Source organism: Rhincodon typus, chromosome 4, assembly GCF_021869965.1.
Source record: "Rhincodon typus isolate 14 chromosome 4, sRhiTyp1.1, whole genome shotgun sequence".
NCBI classification, from domain to species: Eukaryota; Metazoa; Chordata; class Chondrichthyes; order Orectolobiformes; family Rhincodontidae; genus Rhincodon; species Rhincodon typus.
This window is the reverse complement of record NC_063335.1, coordinates 56,809,937-56,827,632: the sequence shown is the minus strand read 5'-3', so window position 1 is coordinate 56,827,632 and position 17,696 is coordinate 56,809,937. Positions and strand designations below refer to the sequence as shown.

At 42.0% G+C, this 17,696-nt stretch overlaps 1 protein-coding gene across 2 annotated transcripts in view; it reads right to left on the bottom strand.

The window, feature by feature from the left end:
- Window positions 1-799: 799 nt before the first annotated feature.
- The window catches only part of LOC109922864 (collagen triple helix repeat-containing protein 1), a 47,769-nt gene continuing 30,872 nt past the window's right edge, over window positions 800-17,696 (bottom strand). For both annotated transcript variants that reach the window (XM_048595851.1, XM_048595852.1), the window contains exons 3-4: window positions 5,356-5,572; window positions 800-1,030 (exon numbers count right to left, since the gene is read on the bottom strand). In XM_048595851.1, coding sequence (XP_048451808.1) covers window positions 885-1,030; window positions 5,356-5,572 — 363 coding nt within the window. In that variant the 3' untranslated portion in view covers window positions 800-884. The remainder of the gene's footprint in view (window positions 1,031-5,355; window positions 5,573-17,696) is intronic.

Genomic DNA, 17,696 nt, shown 5'->3' with positions numbered 1-17,696 from the left:
CCTAAAATACTAATTTAATTCCTGGTCTCATCTGAGTAAGAGTTAAATGGATAATTCTTTTGAATCAAATACACATATTTAGGATGTATGAACAGGTTCACTTAGAATAAATCTTAACATTTAAACCGCTACTTGTATTGTCATCAAATCTCTAGTTAGTTCAACAAAACTTGTATATCCAGCCTGAATTTGGTAAGCCTTTGTCTTACAGTAAATTTGTTATTTCAAGTCTTCCAGGTTTTTTAAATATAATAAAAATCCAGTATTTTAATTAATCTTCTACAAATATTACAAACTATGCCATAAAATCGTAGAATCCTTAGTGTGCAAGCAGGCCCATAAAGTTCATAACAACTCTCCAAAGATCATCCTACCCAGACCCACCCTGGTACCCTGTCCCTGTAACCCTGCATTTCCCATTGCCAATCCCCCTAACTTGCACATCTTTGGACTGTGCAAGTCTTTACGATTTTCTAACAGTACTTAAAATTAGTTCAGAGTACATTTTGTTCTAATTAAACCAGAAGATTAACAAAATGACTCTGAATTATATCCATTAATCTGTTTACTATATATGTTAATAAAAATCAGATGTATGATGGGCAATAGAGTCATCTCCCACGTGAAAATTATCCCACATAATCTAATCTCACTTGTATTTCCACCCTTAAAGTTCAGGCACAAAGTACAACTGTTACATCTGTCTTTATCATTTGGTAAAAGGAATTTTATATTTATTTTAAATTTTACTGTATGTTTTAAGGTTTCCAGAAAATGTACTTAAGAAATTTCACACAGATTTTGATGAAAGTTAACAGTTTTTATTCAAATTGTACTGATAGACCAAGAATGGCTCTTGGTAGTTTTTCAGTTTGTAGAAACAACTATTTCGGCATCTCCTCGATTATCAACCGTGATACTGAGTTCCAACCAGTAGAAGCATCACCTTGTGGGTAGCCATTGGAGCACAACCCAACCCAGACTGAAACATCCACTAGCCCAGCACTGATTCCTTCACACAGGCCTTCAACTGAAAAATTGAGTACAAATTTGTTAGAACATTGCAAAGAACAGAACAAGTAAGACAAAGATTGTTTTAAACAAAGCTGCAGTACATGTCTAGTTCCTTGTGAAGTAAAGCATTACATAATAAAGCAAAATAAGATTTCCTCTTATTAGTTTGCCACATGTATGACAATTTTCCTTTGGATGTTTTTATATTTCTTGTTTCAATGCTTTTTCCTTCATATTCAACTTGATGTTGAAAACGTTTCATACAGAAAATTGACTCAAACTATATGAAGACCGCTGAAGCATCATTCATGTTGCTATTTTTCATGTGCTATTAAGGAAGCAGTTGTTCATATGAAATTTATTGATAGGAAGAATGTACCTCTTTGCAAAACCTAATTCTGACTTTCACATTCTTGGACTTTTTCTATTATTGAAGATTGACCAGGAGCTGGAAACTCAGGCTTAGAAATTCAGCAGTGAGAAAGCTGGTCCTGGACAGTTGATCGTGAGAAAATGGGGTTTGGAAAGTGGGCTATGAGAAATCTGGGCCTAGAAATTAGGGTTAAAACAAAAAATGGTGGAAACGCCCAGCAGATCTAACAGGATCTGTGAAGAGAGAAAGAGTTAATGTTTTGAGTTGAATATGTTGCTCCTTTGAGATTGAAGGGGCAAAGAATGGGGAAAACCTAGAAATTCATGAGCAAGAAAACCACGCAAAATTGACCCTCTTGTACAGCATATGCACTGATGGTTGTGAAAGAAACTCTAATTATAGGCAAGATGCAAACATGGAAGCAACCATGAGATTGAGAGATGGAGGAATGAGATTGCGGGCATCTGCCGGAACCTGCACTTTTGATGTGGAAACTGGAGGAGCACTAACCACACAACTGGGTGAATTTAAAATAGTTTTAGCATTTTAATGGGAAATCTGTGGTTTACCTGTTCAGTGCCGGAGGGAACTGATTGCAGTAAGTACTTCTCAGGTGCCAATCAGTTTAAAAAATGGACCTATGAACATATGCCTGATGAATAGAGTTGACTATCTAGTCTTCAAGCCTGTTCCATCATTCAGTAAGATTAAGGCTGATCTATTTGTGTTCTAAATACCCTATTTCCATTTACCCGTAATAATCTTGGAGTTTTGTTTGGCAAGGGAATCAATCTACTCTGCTTAAAATGTTCATCAACCCTACCTCCAATGCCTTCTGAGGCAGACTGTTCCAAAGATGTGCAGGCCTCTGGCAGAGAACAATCATCCTTATCTTTGCCCTAAAAGGATAATCCCTAATTTTAAAACAGTGCTCCTAACTACTTGACTCACTGATAACATCCGCATCTTTTCCACATTCACCTTGTCAAGGCCATATCGGACCTTACAAGCTTGAATCAAATCAACCCTCACTTTCCTAAACTCATGAAAAGCAGCCCAATCTGTCTTCAAAAGACAACACACTCATTCCAACTATGAATCTAGTGAAACCCCTATGAACCACCTTCAACACAATTACACAGTATGTGAGATGTGTTCGCACTAATGCCCTGCATAACTAAAGCATTACATCCTTATCTTTATGTCCAAAACCACTTGTAATAAAGGACAGTATTCCATTAACCTTTTTAATAACTCGTTATACCTGCATGCAACGTTTATTTGGCTCAGGGACTGGAATACATAGCTCCCTTTATACCACAGAACTCTGCAGCATTCTCTATTTAAATAGTACTCTGCCTTTTTATTCTTCCTGCCAAAGTGAACAACTTCACATTTTCTGAAAAAAATAGAGATGTACAGCATGGAAACAGACCTTTCAGTCCAACTTGTCTATGCCAACCAGATATCCTAAATAAATCCAGTCCCATTTGCCAGCATTTGGCCCATATCCCTCTAAACCCTTCCTATTTATATACCCATCCAGATTCTTTTTAAATGTTCTAATTGTACCAGCCTCATCACTTCCTCTGGCAGCTCATTTCACACATGCACTGCCCTCTGTATGAAAAGGTTGTCCCTTAGGTCACTTTTAAATCTTTTCCCGTCTCACCTTAAATCTATGCCCTCTGGTTCTGGACTCCACTACCTCAGGGAAAAGACTTTGTCTGTTCACCCTATCCATGTCCCTCATGATTTTATAAACCTCTATAAAGTTACCCCTCAGCTTCCAATGCTCCAGGAAAATTGCCCCAGCCTATTCAGCCTCTCCTTATATCTCAAATCCTCCAACCCTGGCAACATTGTTGAAAAGGTTCAGGAAAAAATGACAAGTTTCACAACATTCTTCTGTAGCAGGGTGACCAGAATTAAACAAAAGTGGCCTGACCAATGTCCTATGTTGACGTCCAAATCATTTACATAAATAACGAAAAGCAGTGGTCCCAGCACTGATTCTTGTGGCACACCGCTGGTCACAGGTCTCCAGCCCGAAAAACAACCTTCCACTACCAGCCTCTGTCTCCTACCTACAAGCCAGTTCTGTAACCAAATGGCTAATTCTCCTTGTATTCCATATAATCTAACATTGCTAACCAGTTTACCGTCTGGAACCTTGTTGAATGCCTTACTGAAGCCCATGTAGACAATGTCCACTGCTCTGTCTTCATGAATCCTCTTCGTCACTTCAAAAAACTAGTGAGACACAATTTCCCATGCACAAAACCATGTTTACTATCCCTAATCAGTCCTTGCCTTTCCAAATACATGTACATCCTGTCCCTCAGGATCCCCACCAACAATTTGCCCTCCACTGATGTCAGGCTCACTGGTGTATAGTTTCCTGGCTTTGCCTTACCATCTTCCTTAAATTGTGGCATTATGTTAGCCAATCTTCAGTCATCTGGAACCTCAATTGTTGTTATCAATGAAACAAATACCTCAGCAAAGGGCCCAGTATCACTTCCCTAGCTTCCCGCAGAGCTCTGAGCTACACCTGATCAGGTCCTGGAGATTTATCCACCTTTATGCATTTTAACATGTAACATCTCCTCTGTAATATGGACATTTCCCCACATTTTATATCTTCCCTAACCTTCTCCACAGTAAATGCTGATGCAAAATACTCGTTTAGTATCTTCCCCCATCTCCTGTGGTTCCACACATGGGCAGGCTTGCTGATCTTTAAGGGGCCCTAATGCCTTCCTAAGTTACTCTTTTGTCCTTAATGTATTTGTAGGATCCCTTTGGATTCGCCCTCAATTAGGTCTCAGTTTTCATTGGCAGTGACTGCTTTAGAGGGCATATGGGCATATGTCGATATGAAGTGAATGACATACCTGCTCTAAATGTGGTTGCACGTATCATCATAAACCCTCTGATGCTTGTTTGTCGCTGAATGGTACTCAAGAATTCAATTCTAGGCGTATTATTTTTGTTTTCTCCCTATGTGGGCAACTCTAAAATATAATGACATTGCTTATCTCCCAGCTGAAAACAGTAGACATTACATTTATTGACATTTCAAATTAAATGTACTTAATGCCTGATTTATACAAGCTGTGTATGAAGAGTGTAATAATTAACTTCTTCATTTATCTGGAGCCGTGGTTTTAAACCAGTATACCAGAGAGCAGGTGACTGGGACTATTCTGAGAAATAATGATATATTGAAAGTGTTTTACAATTAGACAGAACAAATATTGAAAGGTATTAGCTTACTTTTGTTTAAAAAAAAAATGATTGTTTTACCTCAGGAGAATCCCATAAATTGCAAAGATTTTGGTTTCAGTTTGCAAAGCACTTTGGCTAGGGTTAGATGCAAGAACAATTTCTCCTGGAGAAGGGAGTTGGTTCATAACAGTTAGTGAATAGGTTATCATTTTAAATTTCTAGACCTGAGGTGTTTGGTTAGAACCCTGAAGGAGTTATTTGAAATGAAAGTTTAAGCTTAGTGTGTAACTAATCGAGGGAAGGGCTGAACTCTCAAGATAAATAATTAAAAGAACCAGTTTAATCAAACCTGCAGATGTAGTAGAGAAGGGAACTGTCTGGTAAAGTGATGTGTTGGGATATATGAGTTTTGTTCTGCCATGTGTTTCAAAATATTTCAAATGTGTTATCTCTTAACAGCATGATTTGTTCTCCTTTATCATCATTTCTGATATGTAATTTTTTTTTTACTAAAACCAAATATGCAGCATTGCATGCTCATGTTTCAGTGAAAGACCATCTTGTTAAATTTTAAAAAATCTATCAAGCAAAGTTTCAGTCTTCAGTCTGGGATCTGACTTGTCCAGTAGTAACATCAGCTAGGATCATAACCCAACAGATTTTTACACACGTATAACTTTACAGAGAAAATAATTAGAAACTAGGAAATCCTAAGTACAGTATGTTTCAAAACAAACCTGAAGATGTGCGATGTATATTTATGGTTGAGTTGAATTCTGGGCTTCCTTGATCTAGGTAGATGATGGCTTCAATTGGCAGTGGACCGCTGCACTCAGCCCCATTAAATGTAAAGTACCAGCGCTGACAGCAGGCACTTTTGCATTTCAGACGCAAAGAACCAGTGAATAATACTCTGAGGGCACTATCTGTGCGCAGCTTGGTGAATGTACATTCCTAAGGTAAAACACAAATAGGCGCAAAGTCAACACTGACAAAACATCTTGATATATCATAGAATCACAGAATTGTTACAGCACAGAAGGAGGCCATTCAGTCCATGTGTCTGCACCACCTCTCCAAATGAGCATTTTGTTTACTGCCATTCTCTTTTCATATGATTTGTAAATCACATTCCTTTCTTTAGAAATTCATTATTCATATGTGAAGTTTAACCATCAATGAAAGCACAATGCTAAAAAAGAAACAGGGTTTTCCCATATATTAATACAGGAAGGAGCTGTACCGCTGACTTGAATGCAACCAAACAAAATAAAAACAAAGTACCACAGATACTGGAAATCACATATAAAAACAAAAACAAAATGTTAATCAGGTTAAGCAGTATAGTGCTCCTTATAGTTCTAGAAATGTGTCCAACTACGTATTAATGTCTGACAAAAGTAAAAGAGAAGAAAAATATGTTCACTGATTAAGGGCTTAGGAAAGTAGAATTAGGAGCAGGAGTCTGAGAATTGGAGTTCGTTCCATTATTCAATACGATCATTATTGATCTAGTATGATCTCAACTCCACATTCCCTTAATGACCATAAACTCCCTTGTTGGTCCAAAATATATCGACCTCTGCATGAAAAATATTCAAACACTCAACTTACAACATTCTCTGGAGTCCAAAAATATATTTAGTCCATAAGAAGACATTCAAAATCCAAAGGTTATAGAATGAATTGGATATTCTGCAGTTCACTATTATGAACCTTTATTTAGTCCTTACCATCCAAACATTAATTGCAGTAATTTGTTTTGCTACAAGATTAATTTGACAGCAAGAAAATGAAGTTAATGAAGTCCATCTGTACACTACAGATTTCAAAACTGTTCCAGATTTGGATTGCACAGTTACAAAATATATGCTTGGTTACAAAATTATATGTTGATTTGCAGATGTATTTTAGATCTAAAATCTCTTCGGAGTTATAGACATAAATTTGAGGTCAATTTAATCTGATACAGCTGTTGTAAAAATGACAAGATGAGTGCAATGGAGGTTTTACAATCTACATGATCTTATTGTAGTCTGTTGTGATTTGCACTGGGATGGTTGTGATTCTGGCATTTCACCCAGTCCGCTGTATTCCCTTTGCAGTGGGTCAGACCAACCCACAAAGTGTTCAGCTAAAGCAAAAACTGTTCTTTCCGAATACAACTTGGGAACCATTTTCAGACAATAGACATCTGGAAGATCGTTCCAAATGAACAAGTCACATCAACTCAGTTTACAACTATTCAGGGTTACATCTAGTGAAGACAGATGGATCATGAAAACATGTACATAAGTCTATTGTCTTTAGTTCAGTGTGTATGAAAAGAAAATATGCATATACATTCCAAAGAACATCTTTGCAGCACTAGCAAGAGAGTGAAATGGCATTGTTCCTGAAGTTGCCTGCCACTTCAACACACCACCGTGCTCCTTGGCCAACATTTCTCTCTCGGGCCTGTTGCAGTACTCCAGCAAGCCTCGGCGCAAGCTGGAAGAACAACATCTCATTTTCTGCTTGGAGACCCTGCAGCCCTTAATATCGAGTTCAATATTTTTAGGGCCTTCACACTTTCTTCAATGTCCTTTACTTACCCCTACACCACAGGCCTTGTCATCACATGGGCTGCTTTCAACACAGCCAAATCATTCTCATCCACTTATAATCCCCAATATCGACTTTTCTCCTTCCTGAATGAACCGTTATCCATTCTTTTATTTGACTAACTGCTGTTCTCTCTGTCTGGGCTCCATCTCCACTTAATGCGTATTTCTTTAACTCCACCCTTCTCCTCCAACCCCCTTCAGCATATATTACACCATTTCCTAGTTATCTCGAGTTCTGGAGAAGGGTCACATCATTTGTAATTCCTCTCTGGCCATTGGGAATGTGCCAGAGGACTGGAGAACATCTAATATGGTTCCAAAATTTAAGAAGAGTTGCAGAGATAAACTAGAGAGCTACAGACCAGCAAGTCTCACGTCAGCAGTTAGAAAATTATTGCAGAAAATTCTGAAGGAGAGAATTTCTCTCCATTAGAGGAGGGATACGCAGGATAGCTTCATCAGAGGGAGGACATGCTTAAGAAATTTGACTAAATTTTTTCAGAAGGTAACCAGGTGTGGATTTCAGCAAAGCCTTTGACAAGGTCCCATGGACTTATTAAGAAAGCACATGCACATGGGATAATTTGATAAAGGGGATTCAAAATTAGCTCAGTTGTAGGAGACAAAAGGTGATGACGGAAGGTTGCCACAGTAACTGGAAACCAGTGTCCTCTGGTGTACCACAGGAATCTATGCTGAGTCAATTAGACATCATTTATATAAATTACACAGATGACTGTGTGAGGGGTTGGATTAGTAAATTGGCAGACACCACAAAGATTGGTTGGGTGGTTAACAAAGAGCTTGAATATCTTGGGCTACAATAAGATATAAATGGGCAGATAAGTGGCAGATGGAATTTAACCCTGAAAAGTGTGAGGTGATACACGTTGGAAGGAGTAATTTGACAAGGAAGTATTCAATGAATGGCATGACACTAGGAAATTATGTGGAACAAAGGGGCCTTGGGTTGTTTGCCCATAGATCACTGAAAGAGGAAGGGCATCTTAGTAGGATTGTAAAAAAAGCCATATAGATCAATTGCCTCCATTAATTGAGACATAGATTAAAAAAAGCAGGAAAGTCATATTGAAGTTGAATAGAATTTTGGTGAGACCACAGCTAGAAATACTGTGCGCCGTTGTGGTCACCACAATACAGGAAGGACGTGATTGCATTGGAGGGGCACAGAGGAGGTTCACCAGGATGCTGCTTGGGATGGAAAATTTAAGTTAGGAGGAAAGGTTGGATAGGCTTGGGTTGTTTTTGTTGGAGCAGAGAAGCCTGAGGAGTAATCTGATTGAGGTGTACAAGATTTCAAAGCATGGATAAAGAGTAGCTGTTACCCTCAGTTGAAGAGTCAGTCACAAGGGGTCACAGGTTCAAAGTTAAGGCAGGAGGTCTGGGGGGGATGTGAGGCAAAGCCTATTTATCTAGAGGGCAGGTGACAGTCTGGAATGCTCTGCTGGGAAAGTAGTAAAGGCAAATTGCCTGTCACCCATTAAAAACCACCTGGATGAGTACTTGACATGTCATAACATTCAAAGCTGGGGCCAACTGCTAGTAAATCATAGCAGGTTGAGATTCAGGTGTTTCTCATGTGTTGGTGCAGATTTGATGGGCCACAGGGCCTCTTCTACACTACATCATTCTTTGATTCTATGATTCATTGGACCTGAAATGTTGACTGTGCTTTCTCTCTCCAGATGCTGCCAGACCTGTTGAGTTTCCTCCAGCAATTTCTGTTTTTGTTTCAGATTTCTAGAATTCACACTTTGAGTCATCGTCATAGAGGTGAACAGCATGGAAACAGACCCTTCGCTCCAACTTGTCCATGTCAACCAGATATCCTAAATTAATCTAGTCCCATTTGCCAGCAGTTGGCCCATATCCCTCTAAACCATTCCCATTCATATACCCATCCAAATGCTTTTTAAATGTTGTAATTGGACCAGCCTCCACAACTTCCTCTGGCAGTTCATTCCATAAACGCATCACCATCTGTGTGAAAAAGTTGCCCTTTAGGCTCCTTTTAAATCTTTCCCCTCTCACCTTAAACCTATGCCCTCTAGTTTTGGACTCCCCTACCCTGGGGAAAAGACCTTGACTATTCACCCTATCCATGCCCCTCGTAATTTTATAAACCTCTATAAGATCACTCCTCAATTTCCAATGCTTCAGAGAAAATAACCCCAGCCTATTCAGCCTCTCCCTATAGCTCAAACCCTCCAAGCCTGGCAACATGCTTGTAAATCTTTTCTGAACCCTTTCAGGTTTAACAATATAGCGAGGAGACCAGAATTGAACTCAGCATTCCAAAAGTGGCCTAACCAATGTCCTGCAGAGCTGCAACATGACCTCCCAATTCCTAAACTCCATGTACTGACCAGTAAAGGCAAGCATACCAAATGCCTTCTTCTCTATCTTGACTACCTGCTACTCCACTTGCAAGGAATTATGAACCTGCACTCCAAGGTCCCTTTGTTTGGCAACACTTCCCAGGAGATACAACATAGAACAGTACAGCACAGTACAGGCCCTTCGGCCCATGAGGTTGTGCTGACCTATTATCCGACTCTAAGATCAAACTAACCTGAATACGCTACATTTTACTGTGCCTATCCAAGAGTCGCTTAAATGTCCCTAATGTATCTGACATCACTACCACCGCCAGCAGCGTGTTCCACATACCCACCATTCTCTGTTTAAAGAACCTACCTCTGACATCACCCCTATACCTTCCTCCAATCACCTTAAAATTATGTCCCCTCGTAATAGTCATTTCCAACCTGGCAAAAAGCCTCTGGCTATCCACTCTATCTATGCCTCTCATCATCTTGTACACCTCCAATAAGTCACCACTCATCCTTCTTTGCTCCAAGGAGAATAGCCCTAGCTCCCTCAAACTTTCCTCAAAAGACCTGCCCTCCAGTCCAGGCAGCATCCTGGTAAATCTCCTCTGCACTCTCTCTAAAGCTTCAACATCCTTCCTATAATGAGGTGACCAGAACTGAACACAATATTCCAAGTATGGTCTAACCTGGGTTTTATAGAGCTGCAGCATAATCTCACGGCTCTTAAATTCAATTCCCCTGCCAATGAAAACCAACAACCATACACCTTTTTAACAACCCTATCAGCTTGGGTAGCAACTTTGAGGTATCTATGGACGTGGACACTCAGATTCCTCTGTTCCTCCACACTGTCAAGAATCCTGCCAATAACCCTTTATTCTGCATTCAAATTCGACCTTCCAAAATGAATCACTTCGCACTTTTCCAGGTTGAATTCCATCTGCCACTTCTTTGCCCAGCTTTGCATCCTGTTAATGTCCCATTGCAGCCTCCAATAGCCCTCCACATTATCAACATCTCCACCAACCTTTATGTCATCGCCAAACTTACTAACCCACCCTTCCACTTCCTCAACCAAGTCATTTATAAAGATCACAAAGAACAGAGGTCCCAGAACAGATCACTGCGGAACACCACTGGTCATCGAGCTCCAGGCTGAATACTTTCCATCTACTACCACCCTCTGTCTTCTATTGGACAGCCAATTCTGTATCTATAAAGCCAAATTTCCCTGAATCCCATGCCTCCCTACTTTCTGAATGAGCCTACCATGAGAAACCCTTAGTTCCTCTGACTCCGCACACAAGTTTCCTCCACTATCCCTGATTGGCCCTACCCTCACTCTGGCCATCCTCTTGTTCCTCACATAAGTATGGAATGCCTTGAGGTTTTCCTTAATCCTACTCACCAAGGCTTTTTCATACCCCCTTCTAGCTCTCCTAAGTCCATTCTTCAGTTCCTTCCTAGCTACCTTGTAGCTCTCTAGAGCCCGGTCCGATTCTTGCTTCCTCAACCTTAAGTAAGCTTCCTTCTTCCACATGTTCCACATGTCTTGTTATCCAAGGTTCCTTCACCTTAACATCCCTTCCTTGCCTCAGTGGGACAAACTTATCCAGTACTCGTAGCAAGTGCTCCCTAAACAACCTCCACATTTCTGTCATGCATTTGCCTGAGAACATCTGTTCCAAATTTATGCTCTGCAGTTCTCGCCTAATAGCATTGTAATTCCCCCTCCCCCAATTAAATACTTTCCCATACTGTCTGCTCCTATCCCTCTCCATAACTATAGTAAAGGTTAGGGAGTTGTGATCACTATCACCGAAATGCTCTCCCACCGAGAGATCTGACACCTGGCCTGGTTCGTCGCCAAGCACCAAATTCAATATGGCCTCTCCTCTAGTTGGCCTATCTACATGCTGAGTCAGAAATCCTTCCTGGCCACACCTGTCAAAATCTGCTCTATTTGCACTAAGGAAGTTCCAGTCAAAATTAGGGAAGTTGAAGTCACCCATGACAACAACTCTATTACTTCTGCACCATTCCAAAATCTGCCTCCCAATCTGTTCCTCAGTGTCTCTGTTGCTATTGGGGGGTCTATAGAAAACTCCCAATAAAGTGACTTCTCCTTTCCTGTTTCTGACTTCCGCCCATACTGACTCAGTAGACTACCTCCCTTTCTGCAGCTGTGATACCATCCCTGATTAGCAATGCCACTCCCCCACTTCTTTTTACCTCCCTCCCTATTTTTTTCAAAACATCTAAACCCAGGAATATCCAACAACCATTCCTGCCGCTGTGTTATCCAAGTCTCCGTAATAGCCACAACATCGTAGCTCCAAGTACTGATTCATGCTCTAAGTTCATCATCCTTATTCCTGACACTCTTGTGTTAAAATAGACATGCTTCAACCCGTCGCACGAACTGCAATTTTGCCCTATCAACTGTCTATAGTTCCTCACAGACTCTCTGCATGCTTTATCTGCCTGTATGCTAGCTACCCCATCCTCTAATCCATAACTCCAGTTCCCATCCCCCTGGCAAACTAGCTTAAACCCTCCTGAAGAGATCTAGCAAACCTCTCGCCTAGGATTTTGGTGCCCCTCCAGTTCAGGTGCAACCTGTCCTTCCTGTACAGGTCCCACCTTCCCCAGAAGGTATCCCAATGATCCACATAAAAAAACGTTTAGCTGTTCCCCAGAGAGGAACTGAACCCCAGTCTCCCACATGACAGGTGGGGATACTACCCACTGTACTGATGAACAACTTACCTTTAAGTGTATAAGTCCTGCCTTGATTTGCCCTACTAAAATGTAGCACCTCACATTTATCTAGATCAAACTCTGCCAGGAGTTTGATCTCCTCGGCCCATCTGGTCAAGGTCCCGTTGTACTCTGAGGTAACCACTAGCCACTGAGGTAGCTGCCACTACACCAGCAATTTTGACGTCATCTGCAAAGTAATAACCATACCTCCTATATTCACATCCAAATCATTCATAAAATGACAAAAAGCAGTTGACCCAGTGCCAATCCTTGTGCCACACCGCTGGTCACAGGCCTCCAGTCTGAGAAGCAATCCTCCTCCACCACCCCCTGCCTCATACCAGTCAGCAGGTCCTCCCCTGTATTATGGACACATTTCAGGATATCACTGTTTATTTCCCCAAGTTCTCTAGTTTCCATATCCTTCTCCACACAAACATTGATGCAAAATACTCATTTGGTATCTCATCCATCTCCTGTGGTTCCGCACATAGGTGGCTTTGCTGATCTTTAAGGGGCCCTATTCTCTCCCTGGATACTGTTTTGTCATTAATGTATTTGTAGAAACTGTTTGGATTCTCCTTAACCTATTTGTCGAAGCTATCTCATGTCCCCTTTTTGCCCTCCTGATTTCCCACTTAAGTATTCTCTTACTGCCCTTCTACCTCTCTAGGGAATCATTCGATCTCTGCTCTCTATAACTGACATATGTTTCTTTCTTTTTCTTGACTAGAACCTCAATTTCTCTAGTCATCCAACAGTACCTACATCTACCAGCCTTGTTCTTCACCCGAACAGCGACTTACTAGCCCTGGACTTTCGTTACCTCATTTTTGAAGGCTTCCCAATTTATAGCCATCCCTTTATCTGCAAATATCTGCTCCCAATCAACGTTTGAAAGTTCTTGAATGAATCATAGAATCCCTACAGTGTAGAAACGGGCCCTTCAGCCCAACAAGTCCACACCGACCCTGACAGTGTCCCCCCAGACCCATTGCCCTATAACCCACCTAATCTACACATCACTCAACACTACAGGCAATTTAGCATGGCCAATTCACCTAGCCTGCACATCTTTGGATTGTGAGAGGAAACCGGAGCACCTGGAGGAAACCCATGCAGGCACAGGGAGAATGTGCACAGACAGTACCCAAGGGTGGAATTGAACCTGAGTCCCTGGCAATGTGAGGCAGCAGTGCTAACCACTGAGCCACCGTGCCGCCCCCACTGAGCCACTGTGCCATTCTTGGCTAATGCCACCAAAATTGGCCTTCCTCCAATTTAGAACTCCACGTTTGAGATCAAGTCTGTCCTTTTCCATAACTACTGTAAAACTAATAGAATTATGATCACTTGCCCCAAAGTGCTCACCCACTGCCACCTCAGTCACTCGCCCTGTCTTATTTCCCAACAGTAGGTCAAGCTTTGCTCCCTCTTCAGCAAGTACATCCACATACTGAATAAGAACGTTTTCTTGTACACACTTAACAAATTCCTTTCCATTGGATCCTTTAACACTACGGAAGTCCCCATCTATGTTTGGAAAGTTAAAATCCCCAATCACTACCACTCTATTATTCTTACAGATAACTGAGATGTCCTTACAAATTTGCTTCTCAATTTCCCACTGACTATGAGCGGGAGGGTCTATAGTTCAATCACAATAAGGTGATCATCCCTTTCTTATTTCTCAGTTCCACCCAAATAACTTCATTGGACATACTCCTGGGAATATCCTCCCTAAGTAAAGCCGTAAAGTTATCCCCAATCAACAACACCACTCCCTCTCCTTTCTTGCCCCCTCCTTTCTAGCCATCCTGTAACATCTATACCCTGGAACATTAAGCTGCCAATCCTGTCCATCCCTGAGCCAAGTATCTGTAATAGCTGTGATCTCGGTTTCATGTTCACAACTATGCCCCGAGTTCATCTGCCTTACCTGTCAGGCTTCTTGCATTAAAATAAATCCAGTTCAATTTATCAGTCCTACTTGTTCTCTACTTTGCTCCTGCCCACCTTGACTATTTGACCTGCTCCTTTTCCCAACTGCACTAGCCTCAGACTGATCCCTTTTCTCACTAGCTCTCTGGATTCAGCCCCCCAAACCCCAACTCCTCCCGGGTGGCTTTAGCAAATCTCCCTGCCAATATATTAGTCCCCTTCCAATTCTGGCGAAATCCGTCCTTCTTATACAGGTCACTTTTGCCCCAGGAGAGATTCTAATGATCCAAAATTGTGTATCCTTGTAGACTTGCTCGCTGAGCCGGTGTGTTTGACTGCAGATGTTTCGTCACCCTCAGTACGCATCCAGTCAAGTATTGGTGTTCTGTCCCACTTGTTATTTATGTGCCTCGGTTTGCTGGGGTGGTTGACATCACTTCTGGTTCTATTTTTCAGTGGTTTGTATATCTGCTCCAGTTCAATGATGGAGCTCTGGTTGGAATGCCAGGCCTCCAGGAATTCCCTGACATGTCTCTGTTTGGCTTGTGCTATTATGGATGTGTTGTCCCAGTCGAATTCATGGTCCTTCTTTGTCCATGTGTATTCTGACCAGTGAGAATTGGTCATGTCTCTTGGTGACTAGTTGGTGTTTGTGTATCCTTATTGTCAGTTTTCTTCCAGTTAGGTCTATGTAATGTTTCTCACAGTTCTTGCATGGTTTTTTTGTATATTGTGTCAGTTTTATTGGTTGTGGGTATGGGATCCTTGACATTCGTCAGTAGCTGACGCAGGGTGGTTGTTGGTTTGTGTGTCTGAGTGGTCTTGTGGTCATCTCTGATATGAATCTGATGTATGGTGGGGTAACTAGTTGTGTCTTTTTGTTGTGGCCTGTCATGGAGGTAACAGCAGATCGTGCTTTTTGGGTATACATTCCTTTTAAAAACTCCGTATAAGTGCTCCTGTTCTGCTTTGCGCAATTCTGGGTTGCTGCAGTGTGTTGTGGCTCATTTGAATAATGTCCCGATTCAACTCCGTTTACGGATGTTGGGGTGGTTGCTGGTGTAATTAAGTATTCTGTCCGTATGGGTGTTCTTTCTGTGTATGCTAGCCCAGGGTTCCCCATGGTTCTTAAGTTCCATCATTATGTATAGGAAGGGTATTCGATTATTGTTCTCTTCTTTTGTGAATTTTATTCCAGTGAGGATTTGTTTATGTGTTGGTGGGTTTCTTCTCGTCTTGTGCATTTGATAATCGTGAAGGTGTTGTCTACATAGTGGACCCAGAGTTTGAGTTGTATAGTGAGGAGCGCTGTCTGTTCTAACATTTGCATTACCGCTCCTGCAATCAGTCTTGATGCTGGGGATCCTATTGGTGTTCCGTTGATTTGTTTGAATATACAGTCATTGAAGGTGAAGTGGGTTGTGAGGCACAGATCCAGCAGTTTCAGGGTGCTGTCCTTGTTGATGCTTTTGGTGTCGTGGGGTGCCAGCCTTCCTGATTTGTTCAGCAGTGTGGCAATTGTCTCTTTGACTAAGTTGATGTTTATGGCTGTGAATAGTGCTGTTACATTGAAGGATATCATTATCTCATTCTCTTCTATTCTGGTGTCCTTGATGATGTTGAGGAATTCTTGGGAGGAGTGGATGGAGTGGGTAGTGTTATCTGCTAAGTATTTCAGTTTCCATTGTAGTTCTTTGGCATGGCTTTATGTTGGCGTGCCTGGTAGTGAGACAGTAGTTCTGAGGGGGACCCCTGGCTTGTGTACCTTAGGGAGTCCATAGAAGCGGGATGTGTTGGATCCCTCTTGCTTCATTTTTTGGCACTCGACAGAAAAATCCTGAGTTGTGTAATTTCTTCAGGGTTGTTGTAATCCGGTTCTCTAACTGTGGTGTTGGGTCAATCGCCATCTGTTGGTAGGTTTCAGTATCTGCTAGTTGTGCATAAGCTTTCTCGATGTATTGGGCTCTATTAAAGATTACTGTCATGCATCCTTTGTCTGCCGGTAAGATTACAATGTTTTTGTCTTTCTTGAATCTTTCCAAGGCTTTCTTCTCTTCTGTGCTAAATGTGTTCCACTTACCTTTTCTGCTAAGTGTTGAAACTATTGTCTGTCTAATGGTCTGTTGTGTTTCCTCTGTGAGTCCATTGCTCTTTAGAAAAAGAATCAAACTGTCCTACAAGAAAAATTATCCAAACCCACCCACAATGACACAGTCAACACAGAAACATGAATCAAGAGCATCTCAGACCAACCACTTACAAACACTGAGAAGACCGTCGTAGTATACGAACTGAATTATAACTATAGAGATGTCAAAAAAACCTGAAATCCTGGCTGCATTGAAATCGACACGAAAGCAATGGACTCACGGAGGAAATACAACAGACCATCAGACACACGATAGTCCCAACACTTAGCAAAAGAGATAAATGGAACATATTTAACACAGAAGAGAAGAAAGCCTTGGAAAGATTCAAGAAAGACAAAAACATTGTAATCTTACCAACGGACAAAGGATGCATGACAGTCATCTTTAATTGAGCTGAATACATCGTGAAAGCTAATGCACTACTAGTAGATACTGACACCTACCACCAGGTGGCAACAGTCACAACACCACAATTAGAGATAGTAGGAACTGCAGATGCTGGAGAATCCGAGACAACAAGGTGCAGGGCTGGATGAACACAGCAGGCCAAGCAGCATCATAGGAGCAGAGAGGCTTACGTTTCGGGCCTCGACCCTTCATCAGAAAAGGGGGAGGGGAAGGGGGTTTTGAAATAAATAGGGAGAGAGTGGGAGGCGGATAGAAGAGGGATAGAGGAGAGGATAGGTGGAGAGGAAACAAACAGGTCGAAGAGGCGGGGATGGGGCCAGGAAAGGTGAGTGTAGGTAGGGAGTTAGGAAGGGGATAGGTCAGTCCAGGGAGGACGGACAGGTCAAGGGGGCGGGATGAGGTTGGTCGGTAGGAGATGGAGGTGCGGCTTGAGGTGGGAGGAGGGGATAGGTGGGAGGAAGAACAGGTTAGGGAGGCAGGGACGAGTTGGACTGGTTTTGGGATGCGGTGGGGGGAGGGGAGATTTTGAAACTTGTGAAATCCGCAATAAAAACCAAAAAAGAATCCCCCTCGTCCTCACGTACCACCCCACCAACCTCCGGATCCAACGCATCATCCTCCGACACTTCCGCCATCTGCAATCCGACCCCACCACCAAAGACATCTTTCCCTCCCCACCTTTATCTGCTTTCCGGAGGGACAACTCTCTCCGTGACTCCCTTGTCCGCTCCACACTCCCCTCCAGCTCCACCACACCTGGCACTTTTCCCTGCAACCGCAGGAAGTGCTACACCTGCCCCCATACCTCCTCCCTCACCCCCATCCCAGGCCCCAAGAAGACTTTCCACATCAAGCA